This window comes from Pan paniscus, chromosome 11 (assembly GCF_029289425.2).
Source record: "Pan paniscus chromosome 11, NHGRI_mPanPan1-v2.0_pri, whole genome shotgun sequence".
Lineage (NCBI taxonomy): Eukaryota > Metazoa > Chordata > Mammalia > Primates > Hominidae > Pan > Pan paniscus.
Window position 1 is genome coordinate 90455184 of NC_073260.2, and position 20175 is coordinate 90475358.

General features: G+C 47.0%; 1 protein-coding gene across 5 annotated transcripts in view; it reads left to right on the top strand.

The window, feature by feature from the left end:
* The window catches only part of LOC100976766 (inosine-5'-monophosphate dehydrogenase 1-like), a 49837-nt gene extending 29701 nt beyond the window's left edge, over positions 1-20136 (top strand). For 3 of the 5 annotated variants that reach the window (XM_055117294.1, XM_055117296.1, XM_055117295.1), the window contains 2 exons: positions 7896-8016; positions 10142-20136. In XM_055117294.1, the coding sequence (XP_054973269.1) occupies positions 13153-14484 (1332 nt within the window). In that variant the 5' untranslated portion in view covers positions 7896-8016; positions 10142-13152 and the 3' untranslated portion in view covers positions 14485-20136. Of the gene's footprint in view, positions 1-5; positions 7305-7895; positions 8017-10141 lie in introns of those variants that run through there. The other 2 variants (XM_055117299.2, XM_055117297.1) reach the window with 2 other exon arrangements.
* Positions 20137-20175: the final 39 nt, after the last annotated feature.

Consider the following 20175-nt stretch of genomic DNA (forward strand, 5'->3'; position numbering starts at 1 on the left):
TAATTTTTTTGTATTTTTAGTAGTGACGGGACGGGGCTTCACCATGTTAGCCAGGCTGGTCTCAAACTCCTTACCTCAAGTGATCTGCCTGCCTTGGCCTCCCAAAATGCTGGGATTACAGGCATGAGCCACTATGCCCGGCCATAAATTAGTACCTTTAGAGGACAATATGGCAGTATCTTCTCCACTCCAAGTTTCAAAACAGAACCAGGCCAGGAACGGTGGCTCACACCTGTAATCCCAGCACTTTGGGAGGCCGAGGTGGGAGGATCACTTGAGGTCAGGAGTTCAAGACCAGCCTGGCCAATATGGTGAAACCCTATCTCTACTAAAAAAAAAAAAAAAATTAGCTGGGCATGGTGGTGTGCACCTAAAATTCCAGCTACTCAGGCGGTTGAGGCACAAGAATCACTTGAACCTGGGAGGTGGAGGTTGCAGTGAACCAAGATTGTGCCACTGCACTCTAGCCTGAGCGACAGAGTGAGACTCTATCTCAAAAAAAAAAAAAAAGAAAGAAAGAAAACAAACAAACAAACAAAAAAACAGGCCATGAAAAGGAAGAGAGTTCTTCCTAGATCATATATCCATTTGACAGATAAGGAAACCAAGGTTCAGATATATTCCCCAGATTTGTTCAGAGTCTCCCTGTTAGTATGTGCCAGAGACCCTAAATGTGGATGGACACGGTGGCTCACACCTGTAATCTCAGCACTTTGGGAGGCCCAGGCAGGAGAATTTCTTGAGCAGAGGAGTTCAAGACCAGCTTGGCAACATAGTAAGACTCCCATTTGTACAAAAAATACAAAAAAATTTTAGCTGGGCATGGTGGTGTGCACCTGTAGTCGCAGCTACTGGGGAGGCTAAGCAGGAGGATCCCTTGAGCCCAGGAGGTGGAAGCTGCAGTGAGCTGTGATGTGCCTCCGCCCTCTAGCCTGGGCTATAGAGTGGAACCCTGTCAATACCAACAAACTTAAACCCCAATTGATGCCTTTTTTTCTTTCTTTTCTTTTTTTTTTCTTTTTTTTTTTGAGATGGAGTCTCGCTCTGTTGCCCAGCCTGGAGTGCAGTGGTGCGATATCAGCTCAATGCAAGCTCCGCCTCCTGGGTTCACGCCATTCTCCTGCCTCAGCCTCCTGAGTAGCTGGGACTACAGGCGCCCGCCACCACACCTGGATAAATTTTTTTTTTATTTTTGGTAGAGACAGGATTTCACCATGTTAGCCAGGATGGTCTTGATCTCCTGACCTTGTGATCCACCTGCCTCAGCCTCCCAAAGTGCTGGGATTACAGGTGTGAGCCACCACGCCCAGCCTGCCTTTTTTTCTTACAGCAAAATAAAACACAAAGGAGGGACCTTCTTGCTAGAAGGGACCATCAATACTTTCTGGAATAAGATGAAACTTAATTACATTAATCAAAATCTGGGTAGGCATATCATCTGCCAAAATGTCATTTAGAGAGCTGACAAATAGTTTTTATATCCCCTGTGGATTAGGCAAAACGTATTTGGTTTCCAATGACAGAAGCTCTACTCAAACTGAAGGAGCTTCCCAGACGGTGTTATCAGGATTGGCTTCTATCTCTTGGGTCTATGTTTCTCAGTGTTGACTTCATTCTTAGACAGGCTCCCCTACCGAATGGCAAGCTGATACCAGCAGCTCCAGCCTTACATTCTTCTAGTATAGTAGCCCCAGCATTATGGAGCTTTGTTCCTAATAGTTCCAGCTTTGGAAAGAACTAGATTACATATCCAATCCTAGAGTAATGGCCAGGTCGTCCCCAGTCAAACCACATAGCCTGAAATTAAGAGTATAATCAGGATTCTCTATCAAAAGAAGGGTGCGCAGATACCAGGAAGGCCAAAACAATAGTTATCCATTCCACCCTGTAAGGAAATGTAAACAAGGAAGAAATTTTGATGGAAAAGGGAGCATAAAGCATTTGTGATCTCCACATTTAAGACTTCCTCAAAATATCCTTTTATGGAAAGATACAAAGCTTCCCAAGAACAACACAGCCCCTCTATTCCCTTCAAATACGATTGTACAAAGAAAGTAATACCCTTCTGCCTACTATGAGTGAATAGATGTGTCTGTCCACTGTCTGGCCAGCTGTCAACTGCCTCACTGTGCCCTGGAGAGAGTTTTTTTGTTTGGTTTTTTTTTTGAGATGGAGTCTCACTCTGTCGCCCAGGCTGGAGTGCAGTGGCGTGATCTCAGCTCACTGCAACCTCCACCTCCAGGATTCAAGCAATTCTCCTGCCTCAGCTTCCCAAGTAGGTGGGATTAGAGGCATGAGCCACCACGTGTGGCTAATTTCTTTGTATTTTTAGTAGAGACAGGGTTTCACCGTATTTGCCAGGCTGGTCTTGAACTCCTGACCTTGTGATCCACCAGCCTCGGCCTCCCAAAGTGCTGGGATTACAGGCATGAGCCACCGCGCCTGGCCCTAGGAGAGAGCTTTTTTTTTGGTTGTTTTTTTTTTTTTTTTTTGGTTTTTTTTGAGACAGAGTCTCGCTCTGTCGCCCAGGCTGGAGTGCAGTGGCACGATCTCGGCTCACGGCAAGCTCTGTCTCCCAGGTTCACGCCATTCTCCTGCCTCAGCCTCCCGAGTAGGTGGGACTACAGGTGCCCGCCACCACGCCTGGCTAATTTTTTGTGTTTTTAGTAGAGACGGGGTTTCACCGTGTTAGCCAGGATGGTCTCGATCTCCTGACCTTGTGATCCGCCTGCCTCAGCCTCCCAAAGTGCTGGGATTACAGGCGTGAGCCGCCGCGCCCGGCCAGGAGAGAGCTTTTGAGGGACGAAATGGTTTTCATTCTTAGGGCCTGTTTCACAGGAGGCTGGATTGACAGGAAAAACAGGAAGATGTAAATCTGTCTATATATCTGGTGCTAAAAATCTGGAACCAGTGGAATATTGAGGAGCAAATCTGTGTGTGTGTGTGTGTGTCCCTTTATGTAGACTACAGGAAAAGAAGGGTTAGAAGAAAGGGAAGGAAAACCGAGAGAGAAAAGTCCTGGTCTGCTGGTTCATGCCTCTTGTGCCTGTAATCCTAGTGTTTTGGGAAGTCCAGGCGGGAGGATCCCTTGAAGCCAGGAGTTGTAGACCATCCTGGGCAATATACAGTGAGACCCTGTCTCTACAAAATTAAAAAATTAGCTGGGTGTGGTGGCATGTGCCTGTAGTCCCAGCTATTCCAGAGGCTGAAGTAGGAGGATTGTTTAGGCCCCGGAGGTTGAGGCTGCAGTAAGCTATAATTGTGCCACTGCACTCCAGCCTGGGCAACAGAGGGAGACCCTGCCTCAAAAAAAAAAAAAAAAAGAGAGAGAGAGAGAGTTTGGTTTTCTAAGCAGGTTTTATTTTTTATTTTATTTATTTAGTTTTTTTGAGACGGAGCCTCCCTCTGTTGCCAGGCTGGAGTGCAGTGGCATGATCTCAGCTCACTGCAACCTCTGCCTCCAGGGTTCAAGCAATTCTCCTGCCTCAACCTCCTGAGTAGCTGGGACTACAGGCGCGCACCACCACGCCCAGCTAATTTTTGTATTTTTAGTAGAGATGGGGTTTCACCATGTTGGCCAGGATGGTCTCGATCTCTTGACCTCGTGATCCGCCCGCCTCAGCCTCCCAAAGTGCTGGAATTACAGGCATGAGCCACCGCACCTGGCCAACAGGTTTTATATTCTTATTGCCTTTTTTTTCTTCCTGTTTTCATTAGTTAGGATATTGACCAGACAGAGACAAAAATATCAGTGGCTTCTTCAAGGCAGAAGTTCTGTTTTTCTCGGCTGGGCACGGTGGCTCATGCCTGTAATCCCGGCACTTTGGGAGGCCGAGGCGGGTGGATCACCTGAACTCAGGAGTTTGAGACCAGCCTGGCCAACATGGTGAAACCCTGTCTCTACTAAAAATACAAAAATTAGCCAGGTGTGGTGGCGGGTGCCTGTAATCCCAGCTACACAGAAGGCTGAGGCAGGAGAATCACTTGAACCCAGGAGGAGGAGGTTGCAGTGAGCCAAGATCGCACCATTGCACTCTAGCCTGGGCAACAAGACAGAAACTCCGTCTCAAAAAAAAAAAAAAAAAGTTCTGTTTTTCTCCCAGGTAAAAGTCTAAGCTGGCAGATTATACAGGGCCAGTCAGGGACTCTGTCCCCCGAGGCCCTCTGGGACTCATTTCTTCCATCTCGTTGCTTTGCCATCCTCCATGGTGTTACACTTGTCACAGGGTCAGAGCTGACTCACCTCCCATACATCTTAAAGAGGGGAAAGCAAAGGACAAGCAGCTTCTTATTAAGGCATGATCTGAAAGTTGCCAACATCACTTTCCCTTTGGCCAGAGTATTGTCTCATGGTCATACCTAGATGCAAGAGAGAGCTGCAGCTGGCAAGCACTCAGCTAAACTCAGGGGGAGGGCCAGGAGCAGTGGCTCACGCCTGTAATTGCAGCACTTTGGGAGACCAAGACGGGTGGATCACTTGAGGTCAGGAGTGTGAATACAGCCTGGCCAACATGGTGAAACCCCGTCTCAACTAAAAACACAAAAATTAGCCGGGCGTGGTAGTGGGTGCCTGTAATCCCAGCTACTCAGGAGGCTGAGGCAGGAGAATCACTTGAACCCAGGAAGTAGAGGTTGCAGTGAGCCAAGATCGCGCCATTGCACTCCAGCCTGGGCAATAGAGTGAGACTCCATCTCAAAAAATTAAAAAAAAAAAATTCAGGGGGAATCCATTACTAACTAAAAGGTGGGGATATTGGGGAACAATTAGCAATCACTCTCCTTCACTCTTCTTTTTTTTTTCTTGAGACAGAGACTTGCCTGTTGCCTAGGATGGAGTGCAGTGGCGAGATCCTAGCTCACTACAACCTTGACCTCCTTGGCTCAAGTGATCCTCCGACCTCAGCCTCCCAAATAGCTGCGACTACAGGCACCTGCCATTATGCCTGGCCCTTCTTCACCCTTCTAATCAAAGCTAGTTCTACCCATTTCTGTCTTAAAATCCTCTACACTCTTATTTGCTTATGTGACTTCTTTTTTTTTTTTTTTTTTTTTTTTTTTGAGATGGAGTCTCTCACTCTGTCACCCAGGCAGGAGTGCAGTGGTGCGAGCTCGGCTCACTGCAACCTCCAGCTCCCGGGTTCAAGCCATTCTTCTGCCTCAGCCTCTCATGTAGCTGGGATTATAGGTGCCCACCACCATGTCCAGCTAATTTTTGTATTTTTAGTAGAGAGGCAGTTTTGCCATGTTGGCCAAGCTGGCCTCAGAACTCCTGACCTCAGGTGATCCATCCGCCTCGGCCTCCCAAAGTGCTGGGATTACAGATGTGAGCCACAGCATTAGGCCTATGTGACTTCTTTTAAGGAGCCATTCTTGATTTTCTTCCTCTGCTGAGCTCCCACAGCTCTGTTCATACTCCTTATGGTCCTTAGACTATCAAGTGCTTTAGTTGGATGGGTTCCCTACTAGTCTATGAGCTCCTTAAGGACAGGGAGGAGGACCAGGTCACATCTCTGCCCACCCACCACACGTATCACACAGTAGGGCCTAATAAATGATTGCTAAAGGAATGAATCTTTTTCACTTCTCTGACAATAAATTGGAAATATTAGAATGTTGGAAAGTTGAAAACTCCTAAGTACTGTATTTCAGTGTTCGTTTCTTTTTTTTTTTTTTTTTTTGAGACAGAGTCTTGCTCTGTCACCCAGGCTGGAGTGCAGTGGTGTGATCTTGGCTCACTGCAAGCTCTTCCTCGCGGATTCACGCCATTCTCCTGCCTCAGCCTCCCGAGTAGCTGGGACTACAGGCACCTGCCACCATGCCCGGCTAATTTTTTTTTTTGTATTTTTAGTAGAGATGGGGTTTCACCGTGTTAGCCAGGATGGTCTCGATCTCCTGACCTTGTAATCCGCCTGCCTCAGCCTCCCAAAGTGCTGGGATTACAGGCGTGAGCCACCGCGCCCGGCCCAGTGTTGGTTTCTTAAAAGCAAGGACCAACCGGGCACTGTGGCTCACGCCTGCAATCCTAGCACTTTGGGAGGCCGAGGCAGGTGGATTGACTGAACTCAGGAGTTCAAGACCACCCTGGGCAACACGGTGAAACCCTGTCTCTACTAAAATACAAAAAATTAGCTGGGCGTGGTGGTGGGGGCTTGTAGTCCCAGCTATTCAGGAGGCTGAGGCACAAGAATTGCTTGAGCTTGGGAGGCAGAGGTTGAGCCGAGATCACACCACTGCACTCTAGCATGGTCAACAGAGTGAGACTCAGCCTCCAAAAAAAAAAAAAAAAAAAAAAAGCCAGAACCTTCTCTTACATACTTACATAACCATATTTTTTTTTATTGTGGTTTGCCAGATGTTTCCTTAAATGCCTGGAGAAAAGGAAACAAGGGAAGGAAAAAAGCAGTAGAAAAGAAAAGAAAATTTTCCAGGTCTTTGCAGATTGGCTCTATGTTGAATCACTCCTTCTATGCTTAGCCATGCTGTTTGCAACTCTGCCTAAACCTCCACTTCTTGCTTGCACTGAGTCTAAAAATCAGGCAGAGGTGAAAACTCATGGTCTTCCCAGTTTTTCTCTAAGCATGTGTCCTTCTCTTGGCATGTGTGTGGCTTTCTAGATTCCCCTGTAAACATAGAAAACTTTCAAAGCTCTTATTCTCCCCCAAAATATCATTCTCTGGATTTTCCTCTCAGGCTTTCAACATGTCTGTTGTTTGATCTAGCTGTTTTTTGATTGTTTGTTTTGCCCAGGCCATAGCAGTTCATTCATTTGTTCTTAATTGCTTTTAGGAAAAGTCTGTGTAGCTGCTCTATCCTAGCAGAGTTCCAAGTTAGTTACAACAAAGAGAAACCCTAGTTAGGTTCAAAAGACAAATCCTGGGCCGGCGCGGCGGCTCACACCTGTAATCCTAGTACTTTGGAAGGCCAAGGTGAGTGGATCACCTGAGGTCAAGAGTTTGAGACCAGCCTGGCCAACATGGTGAAACCCCCCTCTCTACTAAAAATACAAAAATTATCTGGGCGTGGTGGCGGGCGCCTGTAATTCCAGCTACTTGGGAGGCTGAGGCAGGAGAATGGCATGAACCCGGGAGGCAGAGGCTGCTATGAGCTGAGATCACACCATTGCACTCCAGCCTGGGTGAAAGAGCGAAACTCAGTCTCAAAAAAAAAAAAAAAAAAAAAAAAATCAAATCCTATTCCATAGGAACAAGGTCCACTCTGCTCTCTCTAGAACGAGGTATCTGAACAGGGAACACAAGCTGCTGGCTTTAAGATCACTGCTTCTCTAAGGAGGGGATGGGGCTAAGGTAAGCTAAAATACCACAAAAATCTTAGCTGCTTCAGTGGCCTTTCTCTTGGTTAAGCATTTGTTTGGTTGCTGTAAACTTTTCTTTTTCTTTTTTTTTTTTTTTTTTGAGATGGAGTGTCACTCTGTCGCTCAGGCTGGAGTGCAGTGGCACAATCTTGGCTCACTGCAATCTCCTCCTTCCAGGTTCAAGCAATTCTCCTGCCCCAGCCTCCCAAGTAGCTGGGACTACAGGTGCACGCCACCACGCCCAGCTAATTTTTGTATTTTTAGTAGAGACAGCGTTTCACCATATTGGTCAGGCTGATCTTGAACTCCTGGTCTCAGGTGATCCACCTGCCTCGGTCTCCCAAAGTGCTGGGATTACAGGCATGAGCCATAGCACCCGGCCCGTTGCTGTAAACTTTTAACTATCTCCTAGCATTCTGATAAGGTTGAATTCCAACAGGTTTTGCCAAGTTTTTCAGTGTTTGTGGGGAGAAATGGATCCCCTACTCTGCCATTTTCAATAATGCCACTTCTAACCTCCATGCCTTTTTACTATACTCAATTTCTATCTTTTTATGTTATTTTCTCTTTTTTTTTCTTTGAGGTGGAGTCTCCTCTGTCACCCAGGCTGGAGCGTAATGGTGTGATCTCGGCTCACTGCAACCTCCACCTCCCAGATTCAAGTGATTCTCCTGCCTCAGCCTCCTGAGCAGCTAGGATTACAGGTACCTGCCACCATACCCAGCTAATTTTTGTTTTTCGGTTTTTTTGAGATGGAGTCTCACTCGGTTGCCTGGCCTGGAGTGCGGTGGTGCAATCTCGGCTCACTGCAGCGTCCGCCTCCCCAGTTCAAGCTATTCTCCAGCCTTAGCCTCCTGAGTAGCTGGGATTACAGGCATGCGCCACTGTGTCTGGCTAATTTTTGTATTTTTTAGTAGAGATGGGGTTTCACCATGTTGTCCAGGCTGATCTCGAACTCCTGACCTCAGGTGATTCGCCCACCTCGGCCTCTCAAAGTGCTAGGATTACAAGTGTGAAACACTGTGCCTGGTCAGTTTGTATGCTGTTCTCTAAGCCACTTCCTTAGAACCATCTTCTAATTCACTAACACTCTGTTTGTCTATGTCCATCTAAGATAATGTATATCTAGTTTATTGAGGGTTTATTACCAATAACTTACTTTTTTCATTTAGGAAATTATTTTCAGGATTTCTAATTGATTCATTTATTTTTAATTTTTAAACTTTTCATTTTGAAATAATTTTAGATTTACAGAAGAGCTTCAGAGATAGCATAGCAAATTCTTGTTTATCCTCCACCCAGCTTTCCCTAATGTTAACAGTTACGTAATGTCTTGCATAACTGAGACATTTATCAAAAGTAAGAAACTAAACTTGATATAATACTATTAACTTTATTCAGATTTCCTTAATTTTTCTTTTTTCTTTTTTTCTGTTCAGAATCCAATCCAAGACACCATGTTGAATCTAGTTGTCAAGTCTCAAATCCGTGACTGTACTCAGTCTTTCTTGTCTCATGACCTTGGCATTTTTAAAGAGTACTGGGCAGGTTATTTTGTCTAATGTTCCTCAATTTAGGTTTTTATCTGATGTTTTCTGTTAAGCTAGGGTTATAGATTTTGGGGAAGAATGCTAGAGAGGTAAAGTGCCCTTCTCATCACATCATATAAGGGGGTATAAGATATCAGTCTGACATTATTATTTAGGTTAACTTGATCACTTGGTTAAGGTGGTATCTCCATTGTGCAGTTGCTATTTTTCCCTTTCCAAATTCTATGCATTAGAAGTGAGTCACTGAGTCCAGGCAATACTGAATAAGAGAAATTGAGCTGTACTTCCCAGAGGGAGATGAATCAAAGAATATGTGTTCTTTCTTTCTTTCTTTATTTAGAGACAGGGTCTCACTATATCTCCCAGGCTGTTCTCAAACCCCTGGCCTCAAATGATCCTCCTGTCTTGGCCTCCCACAGTGCTGGGATTATAGGCATGAGCCAATGCACCAGATCTCTTTTTACGTTTATTCAATTTGTTATTCTTCCTTTATCCCTTTGAGGATCCAAGGCATACTTGTGTTGAAGCCTTTTATTTCTGTTGTTTTTTTCTTAGATTGAGAGTATCTGTGAAAAAGGTCTTTTAAAGATTGTTCTTTTCTTTGCATTTATCTATAGTGAATTACCCTCCTAATTATGGAGGATTTTATTTTGTTGGTTTTTTTGGTTTTTTGTTTTTTTTTTTTTGGTGTTGGGGAATTTGTCCTGTCTACAATTAATTTTAATAAGTTGAGGAAATTTATTTGCAGGTTCATCTTAGAGTGGGAAGTTTTGCAATTTCGTTCTGTTTTGTTTTGCTATAACCTTCTTCTTTCTCACTGCTCTCACCATCCTTATCTAGGGTTTTTGTGAATTCAGTCATGGCCCTGTATGTTTGGCACAGATCCTGGTTTTGTGGCCATGTCTATGTTGGCCTGGTTCCTGGGTATGAGAGTTACAAAAGCTGCTGTCCCAGGCAGCAGAGGGCAGCAGCTTGTTTCCGCCTCTTTTTCTCACCTCAGCCCCTAGTTTTATGAACTAAAACAGATTCCAAGCCACTCCGACTGGAGCATTTTCCTCTATTAGATTACTTTTTTTACTTTGAAAAAAAATTTTTTTTTTTTTTGGAGAGTGGGTCTCACTCTGTTGCGCAGGCTGGAGTGCAGTGGTGCAATTGTAGCTCACTGCAACCTCCACCTCCCCAGGCTTAGGTGATTCTCCACCTCAGCCTCCCAAGTAGCTGGGACTACAGATGCACGCCACCATGCCCAGCTAATTTTCGTATTTTTTTGTATAAACAGGGTTTCATCATGTTGCTCAGACTAGTCTCGAACTCCTGGCCTCAAGTGATCCACCCATCTCTGCCTCCCAAAATGCTATGATTACAGGTGTGAACCACCATGCCCAGCCAAAAATGATGTTTTTAATAGATACAAAAATAAAATAGGTAAGTTCTCATAAAATTACTATGTTTAAACAATAGGGGCCAGGCGCAGTGGCTCACACCTGTAATCCCAGCACTTTGGGAGGCTGAGGCAGGCGGATCTTTGAGGTCAGGAGTTCAAAACCAGCCTGGCCAACATGGTGAAATCCCATCTCTACTAAAAACACAAAAGAATAGCCAGGCATGGTGATGGGCACCTGTAATCCCAGCTACTTGGGAGGATGAGGCAGGAGAATTGCTTGAGCCCGGGAGGCGGAGGTTGCAGTGAGCCGAGATCGTGCCATTGCACTCCAGCCTGGGCAACAGAGCAAGACTCTGTCTCAGAAAGCAAACAAACAAACAAACAAAAAACCAACAGGGAAAAATTTATGTCTGCAATTTTATTTCAATAAATAAACACACAAATAGGTGGTAAGAATACACACACAGAGAGGGAACATCACAATATTTATTGCATTTATTTCTTGGAAATGGTTTTTGATTGTTGTTTTGAGACAGGTCTCACTGCAAACTGCACATCCTGGGCTCTAAAAAACCTCTAACCTCAGCCCCACCCCCAATAGCTGGGACTACAAGTGCACACCACCACACCTGGCTAATTTTTGTATTTTTTTGTAGTAACAGGGTTTCACCATGTTGCCTGGGCTGGCTGTAAACTCCCAGCCTCAAGTGATCTGCCTGCCTCAGCCTCCCAAAGTGCTGGGATTACAGGCATGAGCCACCACCAGCCGGTAATGGTCTTTAAAGACATTTCTGGACATTTGTGATCAGAGGAAAAATGTTGCCTAATTATCTAATAATTTTTTAAAAATATTTGTTCCATTTTGCAAGCCATTTTATTTTCCTATCATTAGTTGATACCTATGTGTTTGTTTTTATGCCAAGATTGTGTTGTATTTGACTCAAAAAATATGACTGATGGAAGACTCCTCAACAAAATTGGTAGGTAATATTTGTGTACAATTTTTATATTTATATATACCCACATTAGTCATTTCAGAAATGTATGAAGGTGGTAGGAAGATAGCATGAGTAGGATGAGGTACGTTGTTTTTCTTCCAATTAGCTATTTGTCTCTTATTTTTTATTTTTGTTTTATTTTATTTTATTTGAGATGGAGTCTCGCTCTGTTGCCCAGGCTGGAGTGCAGTGGCATGATCTCGGCTCACTGCAACCTCTACCTCCTGGGTTCAAGCGATTATCCTGCCTCAGCCTCCCTAGTAGCTGGGATTATAGGCACCTGCCACCACACCCAGCTAGTTTTTGTATTTTTAGTAGAGATGGAGTTTCACCATGTTGGCCAGGCTGGTCTCAAACTCATGACCTCAAGTGATCCACCTGCCTCAGTCTCCCAAAGTGCTGGATTTACAGCCACCTTGTCCAGCCAATTTTTTTAAAATAAATTTCTTGGCCAGGTGCAGTGGCTCACGCCTGTAATCCCAGCATTTTGGGAGGCCAAGATGGGTGGATCACTTGAGGTCAGGAGTTCGAGACCAGCCTGGCCAACATGGTGAAACTCCGTCTCTACCAAAAATACAAAAACTAGCTGGGCTTGGTGGCGGACGCCTGTAATCCCAGCTACTCGGGAGGCTGAGGCAGGAGAATCGCTTGAAGCTGAGAGGTGGAGGTTGCAGTGAGCTGAGATCACACCATTGCACTCCAGCTGGGTGACAAGAGTGAGACTCCATCTCAAAAAATAAATAAATAAATAAATAAATAAATTACTTGATCTTATTAAGTAGAAAAGTTTTGTCTCTTCCTTTATTTTCTTATTTTATTAAGGTTACAGATAAAAGTAAGACTGTTTAACAGGCAGGAGCAACAGAAAACAAGGACTCTTGAAACTTTACAAACTCTATGATCAATTAATGAATGATTGGAAATTGTCTGTACTGAGAATGATGGCTCGCACCTGTAGTCCCAAGTACTCTGGAGGCTGAGGCAGAAGGATCCCTTGAGTTGTGAGTCCAGCCTGGACAACATAGTGAGACCCTGTCTCTAAAAAAATAAATGAAACAGAAATTGTCTGTACTGTACTTAACACAAATTCTACCAATGTATGCCAAATTATGCATAACATATAGAAATAGAATTTCTGCTGTCAAAGTAGTAGATGTTCTGGATAAAACATTTCAGGTTCTGAATAAAGAAAAAACATGAGAGTACAAGGGAAATGCTAAAATAAATACCACTTGAGACTTCAACTGGACCCAGATATTTAATGTGGTAGTGCTGAAAATTACGGGCCTAGCATGGTGACTCACGCCTGTAATCCCAGCACTTAGGGAGGCCGAAGCATGTAAAGCACTTTAGCTCAGGAGTTCAAGACCAGCCTGTGTAACATGGTGAAACCCCATCTCTACAAAAAATACAAAAATTAGGCGGGCATGGTGGCCTGCACCTGTAGTCCCAGCTACTTAGGAAGCTGAGGTGGGAGGATGGCTTGAGCCCAAGAGGCAAAGGTTGCAGTGAGCTGAGATCATACCACTACACTCCAGCTTGGGCCACAGACCCTGCTCTCAAAAAAAAAAAAAAAAAAAGAGCCCCCGTCCCAGGCCCGCCGGACCCGCGCTAGCAGCGTGGCAGCAGTGCGGCAGCGGCGGCGGCGGCGGCGGCCGGCGGTCCAGCGGGTGTTTCTCTCGGGTCGCAGGGTCTCCCGGCAGCGTGGTGGACTACCTGATCAGCGGTGGCACCGGCTACATGCCCGAGGACGGGCTCATCGAGCAGCAGCTCTTCGCCAGCGCCTAAGGCCTCACCTAGGACGCCTTCCTGATTCTCCCAGGACTCATAGACTTCATAGCTGAGGTGGACCTTACCTCAGCCCTGACCCGGAAGATCACGCTGAAGACACCGCTGATCTCCTCCCCCATGGACACTGTGACAGAGGCTGACGTGGCCATCGCGATGGCTCTGATGGGAGATACTGGTTTCATTCACCACAACTGCACCCCAGAGCTCCAGGCCAAGGAGCTACGGAAGGTCAAGAAGTTTGAACAGGGCTTCATCACGGACCCCACGGTGCTGAGCCCCTCCCACACTGTAGGTGATGTGCTGGAGGCCAAGATGCGGCATGGCTTCTCTGGCATCCCCATCACTGAGACGGGCACCATGGGCAGCAAGCTGGTGGGCATCGTCACCTCCCGAGACATCAACTTTCTTGCTGAGAAGGACCATACCACCCTCCTCAGTGAGGTGATGACGCCAAGGCTCGAGCTGGTGGTGGCTCCAGCATGTGTGACGTTGAAAGAGGCAAATGAGATCCTGCAGCGTAGCAAGAAAGGGAAGCTGCCTATCATCAATGATCGCAATGAGCTGGTGGCCATTATCACCGGCAGCGACCTGAAGAAGAACCAAGACTACCCTCTGGCCTCCAAGGATTCCCACAAGCAGCTGCTGTGCGGGGCAGCTGTGGGCACCCGTGAGGATGACAAATATCGCCTGGACCTGCTCACCCAGATGGGCGTCGACGTCATAGTCTTGGACTCGTCCCAAGGGAACTTGGTGTATCAGATCGCCATGGTGCATTACATCAAACAGAAGTACCCCCACCTCCAGGTGATTGGCAGGAACATGGTGACAGCAGCCCAGGCCAAGAACCTGATTGACGCTGGTGTGGACGGGCTGTGTGTGGGCATGGGCTGCAGCTCCATCTGCGTCACCTGGGAATTGATGGCTTGTGGTCAGCCCCAGGGCACTGCTGTGTACAAGGAGGCCAAGTATGCCCGGCGCTTTGGTGTGCCCATCACAGCCAATGGCGGCATCCAGACCATGGGGCACATAGTCAAGGCCCTGGCCCTTGGAGTCTCCACAGTGATGATAGGCTCCCTGCTGGCCATCACCACGGAGGCCCCTGGTGAGTACTTCTCAGACGAGGTGCGGCTCAAGAAGTACTGGGGCATGGGCTCACTGGATGCCATGGAGAAGAGCAGCAGCCAGAAACGATACTTCAGCAAGGGGGATAAGGTGAAGATCGTGCAGGGTGTCTTGGGCTCCATCCAGGACAAAGGGTCCATTCAGAAGTTCGTGCCCTACCTCATAGTGGGCATCCAGCACGGCTGCCAGGATATCGGGGCCCACAGCCTGTCTGTCCCTCGGTCCATGATGTACTCAGGAGAGCTCAAGTTTGAGAAGCGGATCATGTCGGCCCAGATCGAGGGTGGCGTCCATGGTCTGCACTTTTATGAAAAGCGGCTGTACTGAGGACAGCAGTAGAGGCCAAGGTGATGGAGGGGGCACAGCCTCCCTCCATAACTGAGTGGTCCACAGATTTGCATTACGGGTTCCCCAGCTCCTTTCCAGGGAGAGAGGAGGGGAGGCCCTGAGGGGTCTCCGGGCCCTCGCTGGGCATCCCCTGCAGAGTCAGGGCTGCTCCCTGGGCCAGGCTGCCCTGGGATCCCCCCGAGCCCAGCCAGCCAGGTTCTCAGGCCCTGCACCTGCCTCAGGTCTTTCTTGCTGCAGCCTGCTCCAGCCCAGCCTCCATCCCAGGGGCAGGCAGCCCCTCCTGGTTTCTCCTGTAGGGCACCTCCCTGCCCCCAGCCCCCCCAGGAAATGGTGCTCTCCTGGCCCTGCCTCTGGCCCTTCCTGGGCCGCTGCCCCCTCAGCCATGTAGCACTTCTGAGCTCCTGACCTAGGCCAAGGGGAGGTCTCTGCCCTCTTCCCCGGCCCTGGGCTACCCTTGGGTCCTGCTCCTCAGGCCACTCCCCTGTCCCTGGCCCTGGGGAGGAGGCTGCCCTGGTCATGGCCACCTGCCTGTCATTCCTGACTCATCACCGTCCCCAGTGAACCATTCCTGCCCTCTCCTCAGCTGCAGTTGAAGGCTTTAACTTTGCACACTTTGGGATCACAGTTGCATCATTATGTGTTAAGTAATTGGAATAAATCAAGCAGGTCTCAATGCCAAAGAAAGAAAGAGAAAGAAGGAAAGAAAGAGAGAAAGAAAGAAAAGTAGAAAAGAAAAGAAAAGAAAAAATTTTGTAGACCAGAGTTCATGGGTTTCAGCTCTGGCTTATCTCTTGTCTGGTTGCATGACTTGTCATTTTTGGCCTTAGTTTTCTTTAAAACTATAAGTTTAAGACATGAGCTGTCTCTCTATATCTACCACTTTTTTTTTTTTTTTTTTGAGACGGAGTCTCACTCTGTTGCACAGACTGGAGTGCATTGGCTGAATCTCAACTCACTGCAACCTCCGCCTCCCGAATTCAAGTGATTCTCCTGCCTCAGCCTCCGGAGTAGCTGGGATTACAGGTGTCCGCCACCATGCCTAGCTAATTTTTGTATTTTTAGTAGAGGCCTCAAGTGATCCACCCGCCTTAGTCTCCCAAAGTGCTGGGATTACAGGTGTAAGCCACCTCGCCTGGCCTATATCTTCCACTTTTAATAACCTATGCCCAGAATCTGAAAAATATTTCCACAGTGGGTGAAGTAATTACGATTCCATGCCTCAGAGGCCTCTCACATCCCTACATCATCGGAGAGCCGTTTTTGTGCGCTTACCATCTGTGTTCGTTTGTGTCCTATGTCCTCTGGGTCTCTTTCCTTGCTATGTTTTATTATGGTTGTATGAATTAAAATCCAAAATCCTTTTTCCTAACAGAAATACTTTCCTCCTGAGCTCTTACTTGCCCCTTTGCTAGCAAGCATGGTTAATTAGCTCCAACACATGAAGGGTAGAGTCAAACAGGGAATTGTATTAACATCCGCTTTGTTTGTTCCAGGAAACCTATGCAAATAAACAAGAGAAAATTCTGTTACTAAGCAAGTATAACACAATTCAGTTTGCCCAAAGCACTTTATAATATTTCTTATTGTTTATTCTTCCTGGCAAGACCAAGGCAAGAGAAGGTAACAGGTGCAGATCCATTAATGACCCTCTAGCAGCACATTGCACTGTGATGAAATGGTTATAAGAACTGAATTGGAGGAGTGGGGTTAGAGAAGACTGGAACTGTTGGGGTTTTTATTTGAGGCTACAAAATAGTATAGTTTGAGGGCCAGACACTGTGGCTCATGCCCGTAATATCAGAACTTTAGGAGGCCGAGACATGCAGATCACTTGAGGTCAGGAGTTCTAGACAAGCCTGGCAAACATGGGGAAACCCTGCCTCTACTGAAAATACAAAAATTAGGGCCAGGAGTGGTGGCTCACGCCTGCAATCCTAGCACTTTGGGAGGCCGAGGCAGGTGGATCACCTGAGGTCGGGAGTTCGAGACCATCCTGACCAACACGGAGAAATCCCATCTCTACTAAAAATACAAAAACATTAGCGAGGCGAGGTGGTGGGCACCTGTAATCCCAGCTACTCAGGAGGCTCAGGCAGGAGAATCGCTTGAACTCAGGAGGCAGAGGTTGCAGTGAGCTGAGATTGCACCATTGCACCCAGCCTGGGCAATGAAGCGAGACTGTCTCACAAAAAAAAAAAAAAAAAGAAAAGAAAAGAAAAATGAAAGAAATTTCCAGGCTAGGCATGGTGGCTGATGCCTGTAACCCCAGCACTTTGGGAAGCCGAGGTGGGTGGATGACCTGAGGTCAGGAGTTTGAGACCAGCCTGGCCAACACGGTGAAACCCCATCTCTACCAAAAATACAAAAATTAGCCAGGTGTGGTGGCGCAGGCCTGTAGTCCCAGCTACTTGGGAGGCTGAGGCAGGAGAATTGCTTGAACCCGGAAGGCAGAGGTTGCAGTGAGCTGAGATCGTGCCACTGCACCCCAGCCTGGGTGGGAGAATGAGACTCTGTCTCAAAAAGAAAAAAAAGAAATTTCCAGAACCTCGGAAGGCTCCCTGAGGTCCCCTGCCAGTTAGTAATCCCGCTTAAGGGTAATGACTGATTTCTCTTACCATGGATCAGTTGTGCCTGTTTTCATACTTCAAAAACATGAAATTAGGCATTTACTAATTACATTTAGGAATTACTGCTTTGGTTGGCCTCAGTGTCTCATACCTGTAATACCAGCACTTTGGGAGGCCAAGGTGGGAGGATCGCTTAAGCCCAGGAGTTTAAGACCAGCCTGGGCAACCAGGCGAGACCCTGTCTCTACAAAAGATAAAAAATAAGCTGGGTGTGGTGGCACATGCATGCCATGCCACTGCACTCCAGCCTGGGCAACAAAGCGAGAACTTGTCCCTCAAAAAATAAAAATAAAAAAAGGAATTACTGCTTTGTGTTTGATTTTTTTGGAGACAGGTCTGGATCTCCCAGGCTGGAGTGCAGTGGCATGATATTGGCTCTCCACCTGCAACCTCCACCTTCTGGGCTCAAGCTATCCTCCCACCTCAGCCTGCCAACTCCCAGGTAGCTGGGACTACAGGTACATGCCACCCCACCCAGCTAATTTTTGTATGTTTCTATAGAGACAGGATTTTCCCATGTTGCCCATGCTGGTCTCAAACTCCTGAGTTCAAGCAATCTACCTGCCTCAGCCTCCCAAAGTGCTAGGATTACAGGGGTGAGCCCCGTGCCCAGCAGTGTGTTTGATTTTTTTTTCTTTTCTTTTCTTTTCTTTTTTTGAAACGGAATCTCATTCTGTTGCCCAGGCTGGAGTGCAGTGGCTTGATCTTGGCTTACCGAAGCCTTGGTCTCCTGGGTTCAAGCGATTCTCCTGCCTCAGCCTCCTGAGTAGCTGGGACTACTGGCGGGCACCACCATGCCCAGCTAATTTGTGTATTTTTAGTAGAGAGGGGGTTTCACCATGTTGGCCAGGCTGGTCTCAAACTCCTGACCTAAGGTGATCCACCCGCCTTGGCATCCCAAAGTGATGGGATTACAGGTGTAAGCCACCACGCCTGGCCTGATATCTTTTATGCAATATTATAAAATTCATTCACATAGTTTTGTCAAGGTGAAATAAAATATATAGATGAATCTCTAAAATTAAAATGTTTTGTGAAGCAGGAATTGTAATTCAGGGCACATGCAAACTGGGTGGTCTTTGCCATGTCTGCAGAACAAAGAGAAGGTTGGAAGTTTTATAAAAAGGAAAAGTGTTATGTATTGCTCTTCAAGAAAGTTCATTGGCACTAGTAAGGTTTTGGGGAGCTGGCAAGTTTTGATTGGTAAGTGAAGGCAATAAGTAAAACTATTTCTGAGAGTCACAGTAGGTTGTTTTAACAGCTATTAGATAAAACTGCTTTCAGATTACAGCACGCAGTTTCAGCAGTGAGGCTCACTAAGAATGCCATTCTTGGAGTACTTACATGCCCTGAGTCCTTTTTCCCCCAGCCACTCTACTACTTTATTATTGTTATCATTATTATTTTATTATTTTATTTTTTAGACAGGGTCTTGCTCTGTCACCCTGGCTGGAGTCCAGTGGCATGATCTCAGCTCACTGCAACCCAGCTACTCAGGAGGCTGGTCTCGAACTCCTGACCTCAGGTGATTGGCCCAACTCGGCCTCCCAATGTGCTGGGATTACAGGCGTGAGCCACCGCACCTGGCCTGCAGTCTTTTAAAGGCGATTGTCAATTAAATTTCCAAAATGGACTTTCATTCTGTTATTTGAATAGAAATGGTGAGCTCTTGGCCAGGCGTGGTGGCTCATGCCTGTAATCCTAGCACTTTGGGAGGCCGAAGTGGGCGGATCACCTGAGGTCAGGATTTTGAGACCAGCCTGGCCAACATGGCGAAACCCCATCTCTACTGAAAATACACAAATTAGTGGGCAACCATCCTGGCTAACATGGTGAAACCCCGTCTCTACTAAAAATACAAAAATTAGTGGGCAACCATCCTGGCTAACATGGTGAAACCCCGTCTCTACTAAAAATACAAAAAATTAGCCAGGCGTGGTGGCGGGCGCCTGTAGTCTCAGCTATTCGGGAAGCTGAGCCAGGAGAATGGCGTGAACCCAGGAGGCGGAGCCTGCAGTGAGCCGAGATCGCACCACTGCACTCCATCCTGGGCGACAGAGCGAGACTCCGTCTCAAAAAAGAAAAAAAAAAAATTAGCTGGGCAACGTGGCGAGCACCTGTAATCTGAGCTACTCAGGAGGCTGAGGTAGGAGAATCACTTGAACCCAGGAGGCAGAGGTTGCAGTGAGCCGAGATCGTGCCACTGCACTCCAGCCTAGGCTACAGAGTGAGACTCCATCTCAAAAAAAAAAAAAGAAAAGAAAAGAAATCACGAGCTCTGCTATAAGGTACATTTGGGGATGGTTCCTAGGTTGTGAAGATGAAGTAAAGGAACTTTGAGAAAGAGACTGCAGCAGTGCCCAGTGTGCCCCTCTTGGCACTGACAGCCCGATCTGAGCCTAGAGATTCTCAAAGGATTCCAGACTCTTGCCCAGGGGCTCCTGGGTCATCCAGAGCATTGCGGGGCAAGACAGAATTAGAACAGACTCAAAAAAGGAAGCTGACCCATTCCTGACCCACTCACTATGTGCATATCTCTAAAGGGACAGGCCTGACCAAATAAGATGGAGCTGCCTTTCCCAAGACATTAGGGGTTAGTGGTAGTGCCGACTTGGGATGGCAGGAGACCCTGCTTCAATCTGGTCTTTGATTCGGCTTGGAAAACAAATCCAAATCTCCTTGTTGACAGAACTTGAGATGGTCCAACAGAGCTCCTTGGAGGTATGAGGCCTGAGGCCTGAAGCCTGAAGGGACCAGCAGGTAACTGGGCACCACAGCCTGAGGCCAATCAGCCCCAAGCAAGAGCATCCTGCTTCCTCAGAGGGTTTGTTTGCTTGAGGAAAGTGAAGGCTGGCAGTCATATTCCTTCAGGATCTTCCAAAAATGTTGGCAAGGGTGATCCTGATGAAGCCCCCTTGTTTGGAGGCCAATGCCAGCTCTAACTGGACTGGCAAGCCAAAAATGACCACTCTCTTTCCTGTAGTTCAGAATTCCCGACCTGCCCTAATGGAGACGCAACCTGAATCCAAGAGTGAGGCAGGCA